We start from the raw sequence: 24791 nt of genomic DNA on the forward strand, positions 1-24791 counted from the left end.
TAAAATCTTTGACTTAATTATTTTCTACAGTTCCAATATTCAGATGTTTATTAAATCCCAAACAGATAAAGACAAGAATGTACATGCATTAAATCTATTTCATTTCAGTAATAAATACAATCGCTGTATATATATGGTTATATATTGGGTTGGGACAGTTTTAAGCGTACATGTAAATTCAATAATTCTACTAATAAAAAATATATAAAAATTAATCAATATACTGGCTTATCTACATGGTGATATTATAATGTTATGAAAAATATTAATAATAAACACTTCTAAAATCGGAGGTTTTTTTTAATTCTAAGAAGAGAACATGACAACGCACAAAAATATTCGGTGAAATTTTCTTGTAAAGTTTGTATAGCAACGTTAGAATTATCTTTAGAAGATAATATATAAATTTCCTATGATTATATTAACAATTTATAATTTAGTACATCTACATTACAATAATTAAAAACATAAATCCCCCAACCAATGTACTTCAAATCAGAAAAAAAAATCATTATACACAACTGAACCAAATATGTCAGCCTACTGATAATAACTGAAAATAAATCGTTTACCTTTTTTCAATAGGAATTAAAAATAATTTTTTGGGGACACAAATCAAATTTTGAGGCACAACTGAACCAAGTGTGTCAGCCTACTGATAAGAACTAAAAAAATATGTTCCTTTATTCAATAGGAATTAAAATTAAAGTTTTAGGGGACACAAATCAAAATGAACATTCAAAAAACTTGATGTCCGCAGTTACAATATATTCTATAATGAATGACATGTGATCAACAAAAGTCACGTGATCAATGTCTTGTCTCCCATAAATCTATAAATGTCTGTATGCAAATACAATTATAAACACAAAACAAAGCAGACTAGATCTACATATTTATATGAATTTTTAAGAACCCATTGAACATATTTTATTTATATGATATTAATACTCAAATTAATTAAAAATATAATAATTCAAAACTGGTAGTAAGGGACAATAAACCAAAGTGTGTGACTTACAAAAGTTATGTTACATGCAAGTGCGTTATAAAAGAATCAAACAGTTCAAACAATAGATTCGACCTCGCCAACCTTGTCTTTCTTTGATGTATAATTGCCTCTTCACAAAACAATAAAAAATTAACAAATGTTTTCTTTTATCATATCCATCTTAAAATCTTTAAAACAGTGTAGATGATTGGATTTAAGGCGGAGTTGATAGGAAGTACAACCACAATGATCCACGCGTATTCCTGTGGTGTGACGTCAAAGCCCGTGAAAGTTAGAAGACCTGCATGTAAGAAAAATGTTACAGTGAAATTTAATGTAATATAGATATTTTTGCTACTTCATTTCACTCGAAGTAGTTGAAAAGAATTATGCTTGATGCGTTGTTTTCAATGAAAATTATTTATGATATTTAATTTTAAAAGCCCATAACGTACTAATTACACCAATTGGCATCCAACAAAGCATGTCTGTGATTGTTACCGCTAACAGAGTCTTTGTCAATATTACTTCAGTTCTTTGTTGTAACGTATATCGTAAGTAGTTGTCCTTTCCCATTTGTCGAACGTAGCAAAAAATAACCAGTTGTCCCAAAGAGATTGCAATGAAAATAAGAGAATTGGCGCCAACAAACAATATCATAGAATATTCCCATCCAGACCTACGGCGTGTCGATAACGGTAAAGAAATACAAACACCCGAACTAGAATAATAATCCTCAAAATAATCACTTCCAAATAGTGGTAACAGTGAAAGCATAAAAGAAAGAATCCAAACGAAAGTTGACATAACTATTGAAATCCAACTATTTTTTTTAACGCGAGAAAATTGGGAACGTATAGTCAAAATTCTATCAATGGTGATCAAAAGGAGAAATAAAACAGATGCTTCACTTGAAAGAGTAGCCAGAACACCAGCAACAGTACAAATGTGACTGTGCCTCCACCATTCATCTTCAAAACCATAGCGACCACTGAATTTTAAATTAGCTCCCGCTATAATGAACATATAAACTCCCATCAGAAAGTCTGCAACACCTAAATTGATGGCGTAGATAACAGAGAATTTGAGGTTTTGAGATTTTTGTAAAACTCCTCTGTAAAATGGATTGAAAACATTTCCAAAAACAGCTAAAAGAGCAATGTACCAAATCATTGTACTAAGTAACGGAATGTCAATCAAATTGTTGCATGAGGAAATCTCGTTCACCGGTGCTGTACACTGGATTTTACCTACTGTTTTAGGTTGCGCGCAACATAAAGTATAAGTATCCACTCTTAAATATTCAATACGTATCAATCCATCAAACATGCCCTCCACTACTTTAATGTTATTGTTCTGCAGATCAAGGAATCGTAAATTTAACAGACGAAGAAAGTGGTTTCGATTTAAAGAATGAAGGTTATTAGATGACAAGTCCAAACTTTGCAGTTTTGTTATAAATGAAAATGCGTTTTCGTGAATATCTTCTAAACGATTATTCTGCATTATAAGTTGCAGAAGATTAGGTAAATCTACAAAGTCGTGTTCTCTTATCACCTTTATCATGTTGTAGGAGAGATCTAAGAAATGTAGTTGAGCCTCTGATGTTTTTAAATAGCTGGTAAAATTGATTTCTTCAATTAAATTATGTTGTAAATGCAAACTTTGAAAGAAAGCGGAATAATACCACGAGTAAAGATAATTGTGGCTTAAATCTAGCGTCATAATTCTCGAAGGAAGTAATGGTTGCCCTTTCAAATTACAAGAACTAAGATTAACTATAGTGTGTATATTGTTTATACCAACAACAAGTAATTCAAAAGGAATTGAAAAAGGAAATCCGACTGTTCCTGAAAAATCTATCAATGCTCCTGTTCCAAAGACAATGTGGGAAATTTTGCTCAGTGAACTTCTGTGAACAAAGAAGTTAAATTTAACTCCATACTCTGTTGTAAACTTAACACTATCAAACATACAGTTATCAAAACGCACAAGCCGAAGTGAGCTTGTAAGTTCGTCAACATCTACGATACCTATTGAGCTGTTTCTTATGGTTAATGTTTGTATCGTAAGTTTAGAATCAATTTTAAACAAGTTGAGCTTGCAGTTTATGACACTCACTTGTCTCAAATTTGAAAAACTGTCATTGAATACCAACGCATCCTGCATTAAACCAGAGACAGTTATAGAGGTTGCATAGACAGGTGCATTACCAGACGTACAATTAAACGAAAGTCCAGAAGAGGTACAATTAGTTGGACAAGAGTACGCAGAATCGATGGAAGCACAAAAAGGACAGCAATCTCCAGTCTTACAACCATCAGAATCGGAAACAGATAGACTTTTATCAATGCTGCTGTCAAGAATCCAGGTTTTATTACATGACATTTGCATATTTTCTTTGCAAACTGTTTCAACTGCTTCTCTATCTGTAAATAGTCAACAAGTTGAATTATTAAATACCCTCCATAGTTAGACTTATCAAACATATCATATTCATTTAAAAAAAGTTTTTAGTACTCTAGTTGTTCCTTTTAACCATACTTTGTTTTAAAGTAAAGCATTTCAAAGGGGTGGGGTGGTCGGAGGTTACATGTAACATATGTGTAGATAAATTTGTCGTCGGTTAAGCTGTGACATCGTCTGGTGTTAAAGAAAGATGAAGAAACAGTTTTATATATCAATAGAGTAATATAATGAAATATTAACAATACCGCAGTTCTTTTCATCTTCTCCGCCCAAACAGTCAGTGTGAAGATCACAAACCTTCCTAAGAGGAATACATTCATCCCGGAAGTCGTCACACCGGAACTCGTTTTGAAGACAGACTTCTGAAAATGAGAACAAGGAAATTAATGTATTTGGGTTGAAAATTAAACAATATGTCCCCCAGCCTTAACGCTTACTTTAGTAAAGATATGTACGGGGGTCTCATAATTTTATTTATTTCTTTTTCTGAAGAAAATGTACTTTTAAATTTCATTGTTGTAGCAATTGATTCCTCAAGACAAAATAGCTCACCACAAAGTCCTTTTGTTATTGAAATATAGTCGATTAGAATCAGTCCTCTTAAGTTTTCTTGAACCGCCCTGAACACAAGCTGGAAAGAGAATACATTTGCGATTTGAGTATTAAAGATGTCCCTACGAAATCTTGCAGAAACTCCATTGCCTATATGAAGTAGCCGACATTAAATAGAAATGTTCAACATATAAACCAGTGACAATTTCGTGGCCTCAAATGCAGTTCAAAGCTTGAATTAGGAGCACAAACATGTATGAAAAGTTAGAAAAGTTATTTAAGATCCTTTTGAGAACTTCAATTTAACAATATTTGTTATAACTACACAATCACCCTGTTAAAGTGTAGAACATCAAATTGTGATAACTTGACCATAACTTGGTCCCAAAGAAGGTTCACATGATGGTATTGGATTGAGAATTGTTTAAACGATAATATTGGATTGTTCATTGTTTAAATGAAACCCCAAACTATTACCGGGGTTTCAGAAGAAATTATGATTGTTATGAGACACTTGTCGATATTGATGTAGATAAAAGTAATTTGTAATTAAAAAAAACCAGTTTTAGAATTTTCAAATTTTACAGTATTTGACCAAAATAACGTGTTTAAATTTTTGTAGAAAGGGGAAATTTTAGGGCGCAACTGGATTCGAACTCATGACTTACATATTTGCCCTATGTTGTTACGCTAGGTGAATAATAATTATTATATAAAATCTTGATTTCATTGGGTTTTTTTCGATAGGAAGTACATGTACGTTACAATATAGAGGTGTCCCATACCACCTTACAAACCAGCATAGAAATGTATGTATGGGAAATCGGTTTTAAAAAATCCAAGAAATACAATTACGCTACTTTTGGTTACATTATTATGTATTAAAGGGACAGGGTTACTAAAAATTACTATTCCTATTTTAATGATTACAATGCTTCAGTAAGGCACTTTAAATAGGCAACAAATATTTGAGATTCATTTTTTGCGTTATAAGAGAGTTACAGAGCTTACAATTTTTTTGCTATGTAAGCAAAATTGAATGTTGAAGTTAAAATTCCAGTTTTAGACCTAAAACGAATGTGTTAAACGTTAGGAACTGTCTATTTCTGCTTAAAATAAATAAGAAGATAGACTAACGAGCTTGAAAAAGATTTTTACTGGTATATTGAACCTATGTAAACAAAATCAGGACACGTTCCTTGTTTACATGACAAAGAATTGTGAGCCCTGTATCTAGCTTATATTTCTACTACTGACTCTCAAATTGCATTTGATCTTTATAAATGCCTTCCTAAAGCATTGTAAATAGTAAAAACAGAAAAACAGAATTTGACCAAAATCGTGACCATGTCCCTTTAGAGCACCATGAAAGCATCTTAATATATTTTGTTATAACCTTCGGTTCGGGTGATCAAATACTAATACCTTAAATTCTCTTCCAATTGGTAGTCTTACTGACGTTCTGCTAAAGTTGACAAAAGGAGAGTTTTCATGAATATTTAAGTAATAAACAATCTTATGAGGTTTGCTATAGTCCGTGATGTAAGCAACAACCAATGGGGTGTCACCAATGACCAGGTGGGAGTAGTGAAGACAGCGGAACTCTACCGACAGAGGAACCTTTGGACTGATGATGTCGCTCACATAGTAGCGATATTTTCCAACATCCGGTCGGAAACTATTTATCGCCAAAACATATCTGTCTTCTAATTGCTCCACTTGGTCTCTGGTGTACTCAGGGAATCCTGAAACATAGTTACAAAAACAACATTTAAATTCGCATTCGTAAATGAATGATGTCGATATTTGATTTTTGCATTTTTTTTCAAGGAATAACGAGGAGTACAGTTGGATAAAGTCTATCAAAGCCGGTTTTTACTTAATAGATAAACAATTGATTAAGAAGCATCTCTCGTAATAAATTGAAATTGCACTTTTAAAAGAATTGGATAAATTTTCTAAAGTCTTTATATGTTCGTTTGATAGCTATCTAATCGAGTTTAACTTTATGCGTACATTGCTTTCTTTAATGAAAATGTTGTAAAAACTTGATTATAAAGAAGTTATGTCAATTCCCCAAATTTTACTTGTAACAAAATAAATATAATTTATCTTATTTAGATAACTATTTAAACAAGAACATAGACTTTCGGCCGGGACGTAACTATTAATTTCTTGCATCAACACACTTTAAAAATGACGCTGGTGTCTATGAAATGTGCATGGATTGCGTAGTCTTAGCTCATCTTGTTGATTTCAAAGAGCTATGACTGAGTGACCGAAAATGAAATAGACAGAAATACGTAACATTGCTGTTTGACACAACTACCCAGAATCAAAGCTTTTGTTAGAATGGTTCTAAATACCAAATAGCACTAACCTGTCAAATTGATTGATCGAACCACTTTACGACTCCACAAATCGCCACCTTGATAAATTCTACGTGTGCCGCACACAAATAAGATTTTCTCTATTTTTGAATAATTAAGTTTTAAATAATAACAATATACGGAACGATGAGCAGGCCTAACAAATGACGCGTGCGTAGTCCATCCACAAGTATCAGTTTTGAAAAAGCATTTTTCTGAAAGTAAAAAAAACAATAATAAAACTTGGATCTCGTTGAGAGATTTTATCTATGTATGTTTAATCCACCAAGCATGGTTTCCTCGATTTTTTTTTTTTACAGAAATTGTAAGTCATAGCTTTGTAAAAACTGACATGACTGGAATATAAACGTCTGTTACAACGCACTTTGAAAAATATTTCTTTTTCAAAGTGCGTTGATATCGTCGATATTAAAGCACTTTGAAAATTTTTTTCATGGTTTAGTGAAAATAGTTGATAGTTTTAAATACAATAAATGATTGTTTTAACCTTGTTTATCTTAATGTGATATATTTAAAAAAGAACTAATTGCATTCTCAGCTAACTTGATAAACAGTTTCTAGATGAGAATTTTTTCTTTTCTCATAAGACAATATCGACGATTTACACAGAAAAAAAAAATCGGGAGGTTTGAATTATCCAAATATGACATAAACTTCATCGCTTAGCAACTGCATTTTCCTTTTTTTGTTTTTGTTTTTTGTTTTGAATATGCAGCAAATTTACCTCTTGTCTGGTATATCGGGCTATGCCCGAACGAATATGATTTATATATAAATGAATAATGGAGATCGTTGTATAATATATTCTAACTGGCTTATAGCAAATATGATGTGAAAAAGGATACCTTAGTTCTGTTTATCAAAAACAATATGATCTTTTGGAAGATCAGTGCGAGAAAATTAACCCACATCCCAATGCTTGTTTTTAAGTTTATAATAATTTAATGTTCGTTAATGTTAATACATGCATTCTTTTATTGAAGTGATTTATTTGATTAGAATACGAAAAGAGGGTTACTGTTGAAACACAGAGAATCTTTAAGATACCAATGGGAAAATTATTGTTCGGCCAGCTTGTTTTTTTTAATAACACTGCATATACTTATACAGAACATATTTCTTTTTCCGATCTAAATGTTTACCCAAAGTTTCTGAAAATCATATGTTTTGGAAGGAAAAATGAGGGGTAGGGAACCTTCTTCTTGTAATCAGTTAAATGATCCATTGGTATTTGACCTGTATCGCTGGTTAACCCCTACCCCCACCCTAATTCTAAATACGGTATATTAGATTCACGAGTATTAACAAATCATCATACTAACAACAAATTAGAAATTCAGTTCCAGAATTTGTGATATAGAAATATTTTTTTCAAAGTGCGTTAATATTGTCGATACTAAAAAATGTTGATGTACTTTCATAACGCACTTTGAAAATTTTTCTTCAAAGTGGGTTAACATGGTCCAAAATTTAACGTACTTTGAAATTTTTTTTCAAAGTGCGATGTTTTTGTCCAAAATTTAACGCACTTTGAAAATATTTTTCAAAGTGCGTAATTTTTTCAAAGTGCGTTGCCACAAATGTCCCCTATATCGATTTTTCGAAAAATCACTGACTGAACGAAATAGTAATTTGTTAAAAAAAAGATGTAAATATAAACGATTAAGTGCTTTCTTTGATGTTTCATGCAGGTCATAAAAGTAGCAAACAACGCAAAAAGAATTTACATAACCCGCATTAGCGGGTTATGTGTTTTTCTGCAATGTCGCCACCTTAATATCCAGCATGAATCACCAAAGAAAGCATTTTATTGTTCTAATGACTTCTCCTAGTGAATAGAATTGTTTGTCACCTTTTTTCTATAAACGATGTTTGTGCTTATTCTGGTCAATATGCAAATTGTTAATTGAATAATAGTTAGTCGTAAATTTGAGTTGAACAAGTGGTTGAGGTCTTTCTTTTTAGGGTTTTTAGCCTGAAAGCTCAAATGAGCTTTTCAGATCACATTTTGTCTGTCGTCCGTCTGTCTGTCTGTAAACTTTTCACATTTTCGGCATCCTCTCCAGAAACACTGAGCCAAAATCAACTAAACTTCGCACAAAGCACGCTTAGGCGAATGGGATTTAAAGTTGTGAAAATTAACAATTAGGCCCCTTTTCAAGGGGAGGTGATTAGTAATTATTAGAAAAAATTTGAGAAATTTTCAAAAACCATTTGGCCAGAAAAGCTGAAACTTATGTGAAAGCAGCTAGTGTAGATTCAAACTTGTGAAAAACATGACACCATGGGGTAGGGTGGGACCACAATGGGGGGGGGGGGGGGGGGGGGGGGCAAATTTTTACATAAGAAGACATAGAGTAAATTCTTAAAAATCTTCTTCTCAGAAACAAATTAAGCAGGAAAGCTGAAACTTATGTGAATGCATTACCAGCTGGTGAAGATTTAAAGTTGTGAAAATCACGACCCATGGGGGGAGGGTGGGGCCTCAATGGGTGGGGTGGTCGAACTTTTATATAGGAATATATAGAATTAATCTTTAAAAGATTTCTTCTCAGAAACTAATCATCAAAAAAAGAAAAATGAAACTTATGTGTAAGCATTCTCAGCTAGAGTAGAAAGTGAAAACCATGACCGCCCACCATGGGGTAATTGAAAAAAGTATTTGTAATTGAGTGTAATTAATTACATTTTTCAAAGTAATTGAAAGTAATTTGTAATTAAGTCTGTCTTCAATTACAAGTAATTGAATGTATTTAAATACATTCCAAAAATATTGTGTATTTTCAATTACATTTCCATTACATCTCAATTACTTTTTTTCCAAGTTTAAAATATAAAAAAGGTGTCTTATTATGATAAATAGATTTTATACATGTTTGGCATGGACTTTTGTTCATACAATAATTAAATGTCCCAAAATGTTTCATATGTTTATACAGCATAACACATTGCTCAGGGCAATAGGTAAAGATCTAATTTTGTGGAGGTGTGAACTCCTCTAATACACAAGAACCCCCATTGATTTTAGACTTAAGGGAGTCAAAATATCTCATTCTTGTGAATTATAGCAATTATTATTTATATACTGATATGCTGTACTGCCGAAAGTTGTACTTTCTGAATAAACATAGTTTTAATATGTGAATAAAAATTAATTCACTATAGAGAACATATTATCTATAACCAAAAATGAACTCAATTTAATTAAATTTAATGTTCAAGAAAATTTTCCTAGAAATTTTCAAGAAATCTGTTCTGAACTGAACTATACAACCTTTAAAAACACAACCGTACATAAATCTCTGTATATCTTCATGCTGTTAATATATGTATATGTTCTCAAGATTTAAAAAAATTAAACTAAAGTATTTGAAATGTAATTGATTACATTTATCAAAGTAATTGAGAGTATTTAATTACATTTTTAAAAATCAATGTAATTGTAATTGCAATTAATTGATAAAATTGTCAATGTATTTGAAAGTAATGAATTACTTTTCAAAGTAATTGACCCCAACTCTGTGACGAATTTTATATAGGAATATACATGTATGGAGTAAATCTTTAAAAATCTTCTTCTCAAAAACCGGAAATGCTGAAACTTGTATGGAAGCATCTTCAGGTAAGGTTGATTAAAGTTTGTTCAAATCACGACCCCCGGGGGTAGGATGGGGCCGCAATGAGGGGGGGGGGGGGTGTGAACTTTTATATAGGAATATATAGAGAAAAATGTTTTTAAAGTCTTCTTCTTACAAACCATTTGCCTAGAAAAGCTGTAACTTTAGAGAAAGCAACCTAAGATAGTGTAGATTCAAATTTCTTCAGGAGTAGGGTGGGGCCACATTGGGGATCCAATTTTACAACGGAAAACTTTTTAATTCACAAAATCTGAAATGTTATAATATATGGTTTTAGTTGTAAATACACAAACATTTTGACAAATTGCTGATTTTTAAAAAAATTGTTGAGGCTTTTGCCCCTCGACTATTCTTGGCCTCATAAGGGATTCAGAGTTTGATGTAGGTTTATATCTCATGTATAAAGAGTTGTTTAGTATCTTGTTGAGAATTGCAATGCTCAACATGTGATAGACTATAAAATCATCATAGAAAAGGGAACTGGCTATGAACATAAGAATATCATGGGTTTTTATTTATACAGGATCTACATGTATCATACTAAATTGTCCAGGTATTTAGTATTATGACTCCATTAAGCTGACTCTACAATGCCGATAGCTGCTCAGGTGAGCGATGTGGCACAGAGGCCTCGTGTTAAGTAGAGTGTGCATTAAGTATTATATGAGTAAAAGATTTTGTGTCTGATTTTAACGATTGCGAATTTATCTTAAAAGATATTCATTAGATAAGCAAAAACATACTTACCAAAATTTCTAGAAGAGTTCTCAGAAACATGAATCACTAAACAATAAAAGAGGGCATAAAGCCTTGCCATGATGAATCTCCACTGTACGAATTTCATTACCTAAAGGTAATGAGGTAATAAGTTGGCGTCGTGCTCACTTTGTACCGTTATAACGTAACATTACTTTATAGGTGAAAAATCAATACGTTTCCAATGAGAATTCAGAATTTTTTCCACGCTTAACAAGCTTCAACATAATAAACAAAAGTAGCTTGAAACTGATTTCGACATTCTATTCAATGGGATGAGGAGTAAGATAAATTATTTAAAGAAGAAAAAGTTTCCATACTTTGACACTCGGAATTTTTTAAAGGTATTCATAACAAATATGGGAGCCAGCCTCCCACTTCCCAACAAGATAATGTTTTTTATGCAATGTAGCTTACATGTATGTACATGTTATTATTATTTAACAAGCAGTTTTATCGTATCTCGTAGATTTCAGTCCTCTGGTTGTCATTCAGCGTTTGTATGATTTCATTCGATTTTCTCGATTGATTAATCTTCAATATGCGAGTCAAATCCTCGTGGCAGGTATTGCTGGGCTGTTACAACATTGTCTTCAGAGTAAAACGTAAAGTAAAATCAAATATGAAATGGCAATGTAGAAACAAAGAATAGAAATCTGAATTAATGTGCAATCATACAATACAATTTGCGATCCGATTTTCGCTTCATTTGTTTTTTATTTATTTCAAACATAACCCTTCAAAAAGTATTGCATTTAAATTGGTTAACTAACTAATAATTCGGATTTGAAATGATATATACCAGTTAGGGTGTTTTATTTATTTCAAACATAACCCTTCAAAAAGAATTGCATTTAAATTGGTTAACTAACTAATAATTCGGATTTGAAATGATATATACCAGTTAGGGTGGAGGTCTTCACCAAAATATTTTTTCATAGATCGTTAAAGTATTATTTTTGAAACACGATTTCGTTGTTCAAAGGAGGATACATGCTCTCAAATATTTTATACAATTTTTTTTGTTTATTTTCTGAGAAAGTAAAAAATCTGTTTCCGTTGGAAGTAACACTGTATAGAGATAAAAACTTGGGGTGAATAAATATGAATAATATGCACATATTTGATATATGTTAAATTGACCTGCAAAACAACAACTTCCAATCTTGAAAACTGTAGGATGACTTATCCGTACAATAGGGGTGCCCTTTAGGCAGCCGCTCGTCCGCCCTTTTCATCATTTCAATAACCGGATTTTTCCTTTGGAAAACACGTTTAATAAAATCGAATCTTGTTTGCTTTTCAGAAAATCATTACGTCTATGCATACTTTGAATTTGATTCGTAATGGTAAGAACGTTGTCACAGACAACATGTAAAGTTTGTCACCGTCATTGAATATAGCACAGATTGGTTGAATTGAGCAGATTGAAATTCCATCTGAATCAAGTTGACTGGTTTCTTCATCTTGACACACAGTGCCCAAAGTAATGATAAAAACGTTGTCACAGACAACATGTAAAGTTTGTCACCGTCATTGAATATAGCACAGATTGGTTGAATTGAGCAGATTGAAATTCCATCTGAATCAAGTTGACTGGTTTCTTCATCTTGACACACAGTGCCCAAAGTAATGATAAAAATGTTGTCACAGACAACATGTAAAGTTCGTCACCGTCATAGACGATATCACAGGTTGGTTGAATTACGCAGATTGAAATTCCATCTGAATCAAGATGACCGTTTCTTCATCTGGACACACAGTGCCCAAAGTAATGATAAAAACGTTGTCACAGACAACATGTAAAGTTTATCACCGTCACAGATAACATGTAAAGTATAAATATCACTGTCATAGACAACATGTAAAGTTTATCACAATTATAGTCGATATCACAGACGATATCACAGATATCGCATGATATCACAGATTGGTTGCCACGGGCATCAAAAACGTCATGAAAGACACAGTAGTTGAAAGTAGTTCATTCCGTTCATGTATAAACGCTTCAGGAAACAGCTCCACAACATTAGAAAAACCGGAAGTTAGGAGAACCTCGGGTCTTCCGGGACTGTCCGATTCCAACAACTAAATGGCGACATCCCACCAAACAGGTCCAGAGAGACAGCGGGTTCGGACGTCTGTGGAACCTAGAGGAACAAAAACGGCAAATTGTAAAGCTACTATAATAGCCTTTCTAGCATTTTACATTTTCCCCTGTGCACTTAAGCTATGTTTTAGGTCAAATTAGATAAAATACAATCGTATTTTCCACATCAGCGTAAAATATTTTAAGAAAAAATGCAAATCTTCCATTTTAAAATCATGCAATTTGCAAACATTTTTTTAAAATTTTTAAATAATTCTGATGTGAAGCACTGTAACATTAAGTTTGAAGCGTGAAATCAAGATTTGTATACATGTCGCTAACTTTGAGATAGACTTGTGCTTTTAACATTTTATTTTCTAACTTTTTTTTACCTCAAGCAATTTTAAAAAAAATGCAAATGCTGTATTTTTTTAAAAAATGTGATAGGGTAAATATATATATAAATCGTATCATTGTGCTTTTATTCATTTTCAATTGTCCGGGTCTATTTTCTTCTCCGAGAGGTAAAATATCATAAAAGATGCTTATGTAAGTACATGTACATGTTGAAGTCTTCCTACCTTATTGTCAGTATGAGTGTTTGAGGTGGAGCTGACACTGTTGGTGAGTTTTGGGGGCTGGACAGCAGCTTTCAGATGTTGACGCTCGTTCTGTCTGGCTTTCTGACGAGCAAGCATCTGCAATTTATAACACTGTTATTTCATTTTACATTAAATGTTGAAGAACAATATTGAATTGTTTGTTTTTACTTCTCATAAAACAAAATCTACATTCAAGCTTTGGAAACAATTACACACCTCATCGTACGACTCTTCCCTTGCAGGTTGTGTTTGATACTTGGTGTTTGCCTGGTGACGCTCTGCGTCATATGATTGTTGACGCATACATGGTCGCCCGTCACTGCCATATCGTCTGTACGCTGCGTCACGTCTTGCCTCTTGGTCATCAGACTGACAACTCTCTGCCACGTATTGCTCAGCGACCGTTGACTGTAAAAATGAATAAGAAAAATATTAAAGCACTTCATTACAAACAATCAGCGGGATCAAAGTGACCGCGTTATGTGTACATGTACATTACGAATTTCTTTCTTACCCAGACACACAACTTTTTCTTAGGTCTATCAGCTGCATTAGGCTCCGGTCCCTTTCTCTTTGCATCGTTTGGTCCAGTCAGAGCAGACGACTGAGACTCCAGGGATTGGTGAGCCGAAGGTTGCAAGGCAGCCAAACCATGGCGTGTATCACAAACACTGCCTTCCCTGTTAGCGAGTTGTGAGTGTGATTGTCCCACACAAGCATTGCCTCCCCTCTTGTTGAGTTGTCCTCTTGATCGTCTCCCAAACAGAAGACGTGGATCACCAACATGACTTCCCTCCAGATGTACAGCCGGCTTGACGTCCTGATCTGGGATGGTTATCCTTATCAGATTCCAAGGAATTAATGTATCAGTTATCCTAGAGCCCGCAGCTTTTGCATCGGTCTGCTTACAGCTAGTTGTCGTTAATGCATCAGTCTGCTTCCAGCTTGCAGCCGCTGTTTTGTCAGTTTGTTCAGATTCGCTAGTTGCCGCTGTCACACTCTGCTCAGAATCTCTGGCGGGTGACAAAGGTCTCGGTGACGAGGGGGGACTGTCCAAATAGCTGGTCAGTCCCAGGTCCTCTAGAGTCGGCGTCGGGTGATACATGATGGTTAGGTAGTCCGGAGGCGCATACTTGTCGATTGTCTTGACTTGAGGCTGCAAAAAATATAAATAATAAATGAAACTCATTAAGGTACCAAATACCAAAATTCTGTTTGTTGTTAATGACATTATCAACATAAAATTATTTTTCACTGGGTTCATATTGTAAGCAAAGAAATCAGATATTTAATTGCAGATGATCAATGGCGTTTACCTCTTTCCTGACTGGTCTGTCAAATCTTGGTTGTGACTGATCCTGAATTTGAAGTGGATCATGCCGTGACCAACAAAAAGCGCCATCATTGACAAAGTCAGTCTTGGTTTGTGCACGGCGTGCTTGGTTCACACTGGAATGATTAGACTGGTGTCCTTGGAGGTAAGATAAGTGCTCATGAGACTGGCTTGATTGGTGCCCATGATCATGAGTTGACACGTTTCCTTGAGCATGATTTGACTGGTGCCCATTAGCATGGTTGGACTGCTTCCAATGTCCATAGGTTGAATGTTGAGCATGGTTTGAGTCATGTCCATGACGGTGGGTAGATTGGTAGCCACCTACAGGACGACCAGTGGGTACATTCTGGGACAGACTGGTCACTACTGACTCGGACCCTGCATGCTGACTTGTGTAGGAAGTCCTGGCAGTGTTAGTTTGATTGTCTCTCTGATGAGACTGAACCTAAAAAAAATTAATTAATATGGTTTAATCACGCAAAAACGCAGTTGTAAATTTATATTTCTTTAAATTTACGTAGAAAAACAATGAAAATACTGGTATTTTTGTCCTAACTTACCAACTGTGGAACCCCGTTGTCAGATCTTTGGGCTGCATTAGATTTTTGAGAAGCTGTACGGCAAGTTTGATGCAATTGGCTCTTAGTGTTCAGTCCAGTCTGTAAAATATTAATTTAGTTTTATGGATTTTGTTAAATAATATGGTAAACGATTTTGTTTAAGGTACGTTTATTTAGAAATTCGAAAATAAATCCCTGTTTAAAAAAATGTTTTTGCAAAATGTTTAAAAATCGAAAATGATAAGATATTAATCCCAAACACTTACACATTGGATATACTAGAACACAGTGAAATACACAGTGTTAGATATAACAAAATCTGAGACCTGCTGAGACAGGCCGGAAGTGGAGGACGTGGTCAGTATGTCCAGTCCCAGCCTCTTGTAGAATCTGGAGGCGTCTTCCGCCACAGAGGCGGACTCGACTCTTTTCTGAAACAGAGAATATGATTTCATAACCTACAATGTCTGACAATGGGGTATTTACCAATAATATGAGTGTTGATAAGATTTATCAGAGTTTATCTTAAGAGTAAAAAATGAGAACAAACTGATCATTCTGTTATTATTTTGTTTATTAATTGAGATTTGATTTATAAGTCTCTATGTGTATAGTCTCCTGTTTAATTAATACGTTATGAAAGACTGGTCATTTTCCCCAGTAACAGGGGTGTCTGGGTCTGAATTGGGTGGATAATTTTGGTAAATATATGTCGAGTTTCTTAGAAAAACAATTGGAAACTGGACCTCTCGTAGACCTATAACTGATTATTTCTTTTATTCAATAATAGATATGAGGGTCTCCTAGATAAAATTCCAGTTTTTGATCTTAAAATAAAGGATTAATAACATGCACAAAACTCGTGTTATTAAAAACTTTTAAAGGTAAGTGAGTTGGTGTCTGAAGCCGGTGAGATGGGGGGGGGTCCTGTTTTACACTGATTTTCTTTTTTATTCAACATAGTATAATAATAAATAATATGAAGTCGTCCCAAAACTAAACCACGAATACAATTTTGAAGAAAATTTGTCCATTAAACTAAAAATAATATGATGCTATTTGAGTTGCTATGGAGAAGATACTAATTTTTCCTATGCAGAGACAAAATTGTAAAAATAAAATCTTCGTTAACTAAAACATTGCCAAAAACTACACAAAGCCACAATATAAGAATTGTTGGATATATACCGTAGAAGTTTTGAAGCAAAACCGATAAATCTAAGATTTCTGTTAATCATGGCTGCTGCAGTTTTGAACGATGGCGACCTATTCATCAAATTATCTAAACTGCACGTGATCTCTATGCAACTCGCGAGAGAAAAGATCTCAAAACAATCTTTACCCTCTTATTCATGCTTGGAATCATTTTCTCTTTCGCTCCAATCATTTTTTCTATCAAATTAGCAATTTTTATCTCTCGGCATTCAGACGCGTCTGTTCGCTTCGACTAATTCGTAAAGAATGAGTCGTAACCACAAACAAAATGTAGCTATATAGGTATGACGTTGTCACTGGCAACGTCATTTACGGTATCGCATAGCCCCCTAACTCCGTCACTACCCTAACTCCGTCACTTTCGGGAAACTCCTCGCCGTTTGAAATCAAGTACGATTATGACGTCATTTTTTACATGTCAAAAATCTTGAATCAAATGTCAACAATTTGCAACGGTTAAATTTAAGAATGTGTCAAAAAATAACAGAAATAAACATTGTTCATTTTATGCACCATTAATTGCGTGAAATCAGCTAAAACTTTTTCACGGGTGCACTAAAATATCGATATTTCTGACATGTGGGCCCATTCGATCATTTACGGTGGTCAGCCATGTTTAGAGAGGTCAAGATGAAACATTTCACATGTAAAACATTTTTGTTTAAGGTAATTAATACATTTTTTTCAGTCCGCAATAGCCTTTATGCACTACTCTTGATGATAACGTCAAATCGCTCATGCCGATACTTTTGCCTTATACAGGGTATAGATATATCCGGTATATCGCTATTTAGAATATGCTACATTTCTAAAAATGTAATAAATAAATAATATAATAAGTAATATATTAATTGATGATATAAAATATATGAAATATGTAAGGACATAAATCAAACGGCGTCCATACATTCCGAAAAGGCCATTGTGATTGTTGTTACATGGACTCATTTTTTATTCTGGCGATCATTTCATTTCGATGAAATTAAATACAATTTAAATTGTATGCATCATTTTTACTTACTATAACTTGGCCTAGATACAAATGGAGTTTTAACTAAATTGTTAATGGGTCTTCATTCCCTGTTATATCATAGAGCATGTGGGTGACGGAGTTAGGTTCATAAGATATAATAGGCACGCGTGGTGAACGTCGTATTCAGAAGGCTTATTTGAATAAAAATAAAAATATTTTTGTTAATAATTTTATAAATTATATTGTTTCAGATTATATTTAGTGATTGCAAATGATAAAAACCACAAAAAATAATTTACAGAGAAACGCGGGAGGTTTTCTGATTATGGTGACGGAGTTTGGGTACTCGGGGATATATGCATGGATCCAAGATTTTTTTTCCAGAGGGGGGTCCGAGGGATATATGTGTGCTGGGGTCGGAGGGTTCTGAGGCTTTTTTCCGATAATTTTTACTATGTACATTTAAGAAATTTGAAATATCCAGGGGTTCAGACCCCCCCCCCCCCCCCAACACGCATTCCCCATTTCCCAGATCTTGATCACAAATTTGAAAAGCAAGGAAAGATCTAGGCTATGAACCTTGTATACATTGTAATAACATTTTTAAAAAATCTTTGGTTCCAACATTAGATATCAACTGGAGGAGTGGAGAAAAAGAGTTGGCTAGTCAGCGTTGTAAACGTTACAGTACTGTGTTGTTTTTTTTGTTTTTTTGTTTTTTTTTAACTGGGCCTATCTAAAGTCTGTATTATCATCTACATATATATTTATTTACATGTTTTTACATCACATGCTTACTTACCTTTACATTATGCACAACTGAGATAAGCAAAAATCTTTTGAATGATATTTTGATAGGTAAACAGGAAGTTGCCGTCTGCTCAGGTAAGGGATATCACTCTATTCAGATATAAAAATTACTAATAATTAATTAGAGTTATCTTTCTTTTCTATAAGTTTGTGATAAAATATGTTATTCACTAAATTTGCGAATATAGCTACTTATTGCCACATGCACGTGTAATAAATGACCTACCCGAACATATTGATAATGTAAATTGTAATAAAATAATTTTGTACAATAATGTAACTAAATGCCCATTTGTACCGGGGGGGGGGTACATACCGGAAGCACGACTCCCCTTCCCTACCTCCCCCCCCCCCCCCCCCCCCACCAACACCACCACCACACACGTAAATGTACATTACCCACTTGAACTTCAAATTTCTTTTTAATTAGAGGCTGAATAAACTTGAGTAAATCAAATGTAATTGAGAGAGGGGGTAGAATAGATGTCTAAGTTTGTTTTATCGATATAGAAATAGAATTTTAAAAAAGACACCAGAAATTAGAATTAAATCATGAAAAAGATGAATATCAAATTGGAAAAACATTAAACAAAAAAAACTTGTTTAAAAAATTGAAATACAAATAAAAAAAAACTTAAATCATAATTTTTGTTCTGATATTCCTTCATAATATCAAACACGGGGTTTGATACATTATGAGAAAAAAAGTGGGCGTTATTCATCCCCTTTTTTGTTAAGATTGAGTCAAAACCCTGTGATTTCTAATTAATGGTTCATCCAAGCAAAGCTCGGAAACAACCGGAACTGATAGTACGTTTAAAAGAAAAATTAGAAAAATATATAGGAGTGTAATTCTAGTGTCAAATGTACAAAGGCCTTTCATCCACAAAAAGTTCATTGATTAAACAGTGAAAACCATACATTAAAGACAGAAGTCAGTGTTATGAGTTCGACGCCCAATGATGTCAGCCGTTCTTAATATTTGCCCAAATTTCACAATTTTTCTACACTTTTATTCACTAGCACAACTCATCTTGAAAATATTATCAATTGCAATGGATAAAAACACAATTTTTTTTTATTGTGCTTATATTATTCATCTATTAATTTTGTTGATATACATGTACATACTAAGCATGCGACCTTTAAAGATTATATTTTTCCTGAACATGAAATAAATAAATGATCAGTTTTAAGATACCCGTTTTGTTTAAATGAAAATCACTCTTTACTTTAAAATAAACTTGTTTCACAACTTAAGATCGCATCTGCTGTTCTTTAAAAAAATTTGGTTGAAGTTGCTTTATAATTTTTAAATGCTTCTTGTTGCTAGGTATTTACATAATAATGGAAAGCGTTTACAAGATTTATGTGCATGTAAGCATACTTTTATTTTTGTTTAGTTTTGTAAATCTCAAAATATCTAAAAGATTAAAGAAACAAAATCTTGCATTTGCTGTGTTCATATATTGAAACATGGATAATTTAAGAGGGAATTGTAGTGTTAAATTGTTACACACATAATATTTTAAAAAAGATATATGTCTGTTGAAAAGGCTCGTCTGGCTAGAAATTCCTATGATGTGTATGATTCATTTCTACTGTGTGTGATCCATTGAAGTAATAAACATAAATTATCAAAAAAGTACATATTTCCTGTTCTTGATATTCACCTGTATATATCCATGGTAAACGATTAAAAACAGATAACCATAGTTTTCTCATTATTTGAAAATGTTTATTTCTCTTAGTGCAAAGAAAGTGAGCGCACAAGATTGTAAGTTTGCAGGAATCCTCGACACGAATCAATTGGGATTTAAATGTCTATAACCTCGAAGGGCTAATGTTGAGAGTCGAAGTACATGGCTATTCCGGCTATTAAAAAACTCACAAAGCTTTCAAAAAATGGCAATGAGAGGTAAACCGATAACTAGTTGGAAATGTTAATGTAAACATATTTTAATGAAGTTATATTGTGTATATCCTAAAAAAAACTAGTAATAAGAAAAGAATTTATTTATAGTGTTCATACAGCAGATCTAGAAATCAATAAAAACAATTAAATTTACCGGTATATTATAATTCAACATCATGTTATAATAACAAACATTTAAAACAAAAAAGTTTATTTTTTGTTTAAAAAGACCACCAGTTGGATTTGAACCCAAAACACTGAATGACTTGTATGTATTCACTAAATCCAGGACAAAACCACTGAGCCACGGAGACTTGTCAATAAATGCTCTATAAAGTACTGTTTGAAACAACACTGTCATATCAATGGACTTTGTTTTTTATCCTTCAAAAAATAATTTGAAAAAGTACATAATTAGTCATCTCTGGGTCATCTCTCCATCTTTTTTTTAAAAAGCGACATTTTTAATGTTGAAATATGTTACCTTTACACGTTTCAAATTTGTGGAAAGAAGACCCAGAGACAACAAAATCATTTAAAAACAGTTGTAAATAAGTAGGATTTTGCATGAATTGCATCGTGCTGCTATATTTATATAGACCATATTATAATAAAACCTTTTGCATTTCAAATATTTTCCCACTAATTCCACATCCAACAGAAACCAAATAACGGTTATAATTCGAAAAATATTCAAAATTAATTGATGAAATTTTCACTCTCCTTGTGCGCCCAGATTCCTGCCGAATCTACATCTTAAGCGCCCACATTCAAATTTGCAAGAATCAATTGACAAAAGCAATGAAGTGGATCAGTATTCACAAAAATTTTCATGTATAATTTCAAGTGTTAATTAGATGCGCTCGTTTGTCGAAACTGCCTCAAAGTAACAGTCTTCTGTGCATTCAAAGTTGATTTTGTTTGAGATATCTTTACATGTATATATCAAAAAGTCATACTGGAAAAAGTAAAAACTGATCAGTTTGAGCCATCAGCGTTTAGAAGGAATTGATAAATTAAATTTTGCATTTTATAGTACTAGTAATACATTTAAATGTGTAAGTGAAATATATTTATGTGAGATGCAGGTCATTTTTTTCATCGATTGATTTAATGTCCTTTGGGGTAAAGATACATGATTAAAACTAGATTGAAAAAAAAATTCCATACAGCACTTTTTAATTTTTTTTTGCCAAGTAAATGTAACAGGTATAGAGGAGCTATACCGTTTTAAATGATCGTAAATTCATGTATATGTTTTACGGTTTCGCGAATATGTATTTGACCTAACAAAGAAATTCTTGGCACGTGAAGACGATTATCAAATGACCCCTTCTTTATCAGGCTACAAATTGAAGTAATAAGTTTTCAATTTACAAATTTTACGATGTCTAGATCTACAAAACAATTTACTGGTATTTAGCAACAAAAAAAATCCACAGGAACAAACATAATTTTCCTTCATTATCATAGCAATCACATTAATCTAATTATTCTAAAAGATTCAGAACAAATTCCATATGATTTTTTAAAAGCACGTATATATAGAATCATACTATTTTTGTTTTTGTATTTTTATCAAGCATCTTTACATGTAACTATATGGGTTAAGCGAAATCGATCGCAAATCAATAAATATTGACAGTTAATCATGAAATTATTACAGATTCACTGAAGGATAGCATACATTTATGCGTCTATTGATAATGCTTCATACACTTATGCATGTAAAAGTTACTGTAAAAAAAAAGAAGATACAGTGGCATCAGAGGCAGATTAAAAGTGGGGGGGGGGCTAGACTTATCAAAAAAGAAAAAAAAGGTCTTTGGTTCTGGTGTTGTACATGTATAACTTTGCAAAAAAAGTGGGAGGCTTAGGCCCCCCCCCCCCCCGGTTCCGACGCCTATGAGATAATATATATAAAAGATATAGATGTAACTCGTTGATGTTCCCAGACACTTCATACAAAGATCTTTATCTATTTTTGCAAAGTGTGAACAAGTAAATGTGCACCGACCAGACCTACATATCTATAGACCGTGTGTGTCTGTAATGTAGATCAACAGATATAAAAATTCCTAGACTTATCAAAAAAGAAAAAAAAGGTCTTTGGTTCTGGTGTTGTACATGTATAACTTTGCAAAAAAAGTGGGAGGCTTAGGCCCCCCCCCCCCCGGTTCCGACGCCTATGAGATAATATATATAAAAGATATAGATGTAACTCGTTGATGTTCCCAGACACTTCATACAAAGATCTTTATCTATTTTTGCAAAGTGTGAACAAGTAAATGTGCACCGACCAGACCTACATATCTATAGACCGTGTGTGTCTGTAATGTAGATCAACAGATATAAAAATTATCTGTATAATTTTTAAACTAAAATGCCAGTCATCTCGATAACAAGTTAAAACAAGTTATCTCTCTCTCTCTCTCTCTCTCTCTCTCTCTCTCTCTCTCTCTCTCTCTCTCTCTCTCTCTCTCTCTCTCTCTCCAGTTTTCTGAGATTTGATTGCATATTCAAACTGAAAGTTTTAAAACTGAATGTTGTTGTGGTCTTTTTTTCATATCAAAGAATTAAAAAAGGAATACTGAATACTTTAATTCATATGAGTATAGTTGTAATAAAATTTCGTCAATAAGCAGAAAAAGATCTTTTCAGAGTCCTGAAAAGTGTGTGAAACTTTTTGTCGAAATTTTGAACAAATTTAGCCCACCTTGTGACGTCATTGCATTTGTCTTGCGAAATGACACAGATGGGTGAGGCATTAGAATAATATGTACAGCCATGAAGGACTAAAGAAAAAAAGAAAAGAAAAAAAAAGATGGGCGGAATGACGTCATAAGCTTATTGACCCGTGATCTACCACGCTCTATGAGTGGTCATGCATCATCTAAAAGCTGTCACATTTCGAAAAAATTTTTTCTACCTCAGTAATCAATGTAATAAAATGTAGACATTCCCACTGTCATTTTCGCCTATATACATGTATATCCGCGTAAAGTTATATGGCTTATGACATTGAAGAGTACAACTGATCTTTTTAAATTTCAACTCCACTTCAATATTAACCTACAATCCCTTGAACTCTCTTGTTTATTTTTTTTTGGCGTTTTTTTGGTTCAAAATAATTTTCATTTAATCTAATTTTTGGAGAGGAAAATCACCATGGTCGTTGCAACTAAACCAAGTATTTCTTTTTTTAATTTCAATTTAGTTGCTATTATTCTCGAAAAATTTGATGGATTTTGAAGTTAATAATGAAGTCAAGTTTAAGGTTGTTTCTACATCTACAGGGGCGTAGCTTCCATTGTGGCAATGAGGCAACTGCCTCACTAGAATTTTTCTGATCATTTATGGGATTTTCCCTTCCACATAGTAGAAATTCTTTCTTTTGTAAATTTAAGAATTAAATCTATAAAATAAATGTTGATAATTTACTGTCATTTCAATGTGATCAGGATCAAACTTTATCAGATCATGCTCTTGATCCAATAAAATCGTAGAGATTTTTTTTTTTTTGGGGGGGGGGGGGTCTGGATCAAAAGAAACTCTGGTCAAGAGAAAAACAAACAAAGCTTACATCGTTTATAAAGAAAAGGAAGAACGACAGCCCAGAATCGGCATCAGGTACTTTACAGAAACACATATAAATCACTCAATTGTTTTATTAATGTTTAATTACTCGAATTCAAAATACATTTTAGCAGTTATTGCCAAACACTGTTTCAGATTTAAAAAAAATAATAATAACACCATTTCTCTTAGTTTAGTAATTTATCACCCCAATATTTTCTCACCAGGAGATGAACATGTAAAACCAGATATAGATATTCTATAACCCGAGCATAAAGATTATATAGAGAGGAAAAAACGCAAAACAGATTCATTGGATCTTGTGAATTTCGTTTAAAAAGTGTTAGATGACAGTGAAAAATACCAAATACTTTCAAACAAATGGAGCCCTATCTCACATTTTTTAATCATAAAGAATTCAAACATTGAGTACACGACAATCGCGTTCTCAATTTTTGAATTTCTTATGATTCAAAAATTTGTATACGACAATACTGTGAATAGATGCTGGTCTGAAATGTAAAATAACAAAACTTCGTTCCGGACATTCTAAAACTCCCAAATTCATTTTCCGTAGGGGGCTTCGCCCCTTGAACCTTCCACTAGGGCTCTGCCCTGGACCCGCTAGGGGCCTCAGGCGGCCCCAGACCCACTGCCGCAATAATTTTGCCTCACTAGAATATTATCTCAAGCTACGCCCCTGATCTATGTATGTACCTAAATAAAAAAAAATTCTTTTTTCATATACACTTTCAATATCGATTATAATCTTGAATTTTCAGTCTGATAGACTGTATGTTGCTGTCACTTAGAAATACAAGATTCATCTCTGAACTTCCCCATAGGCCAATTTCCTCGCCGTTGTTATGATACTATTAGTTTTAGACATAATTTTCTTCTTTATCCTTATAGATTCCGA

General features: G+C 33.2%; 2 protein-coding genes across 2 annotated transcripts; both read right to left on the bottom strand.

The window, feature by feature from the left end:
* Positions 1-1101: 1101 nt before the first annotated feature.
* On the bottom strand, positions 1102-10857 carry LOC136275606 (G-protein coupled receptor GRL101-like). The gene is made up of 6 exons (XM_066085201.1): positions 10788-10857; positions 5581-5757; positions 3758-3822; positions 3401-3420; positions 1436-2105; positions 1102-1254 (listed from the first exon to the last, which is right to left on the bottom strand). The coding sequence occupies exons 1-6, from the start codon at positions 10855-10857 to the stop codon at positions 1162-1164; spliced, it is 1095 nt and encodes a 364-aa protein (XP_065941273.1). The 3' UTR covers positions 1102-1161.
* Positions 10858-12761: 1904 nt separating this feature from the next.
* On the bottom strand, positions 12762-16821 carry LOC117688856 (uncharacterized). Its single transcript, XM_034467550.2, has 8 exons — positions 16726-16821; positions 15710-15814; positions 15384-15482; positions 14804-15268; positions 14002-14643; positions 13704-13895; positions 13467-13583; positions 12762-12946 (listed from the first exon to the last, which is right to left on the bottom strand). Exons 1-8 carry the CDS (start codon positions 16768-16770, stop codon positions 12842-12844), a joined length of 1770 nt encoding a protein of 589 aa, XP_034323441.2. The 5' UTR covers positions 16771-16821; the 3' UTR covers positions 12762-12841.
* Between the last annotated feature and the right edge of the window lie 7970 nt (positions 16822-24791).

This window comes from Magallana gigas, chromosome 5 (genome assembly GCF_963853765.1).
Source record: "Magallana gigas chromosome 5, xbMagGiga1.1, whole genome shotgun sequence".
Classification (NCBI taxonomy): Eukaryota; Metazoa; Mollusca; class Bivalvia; order Ostreida; family Ostreidae; genus Magallana; species Magallana gigas.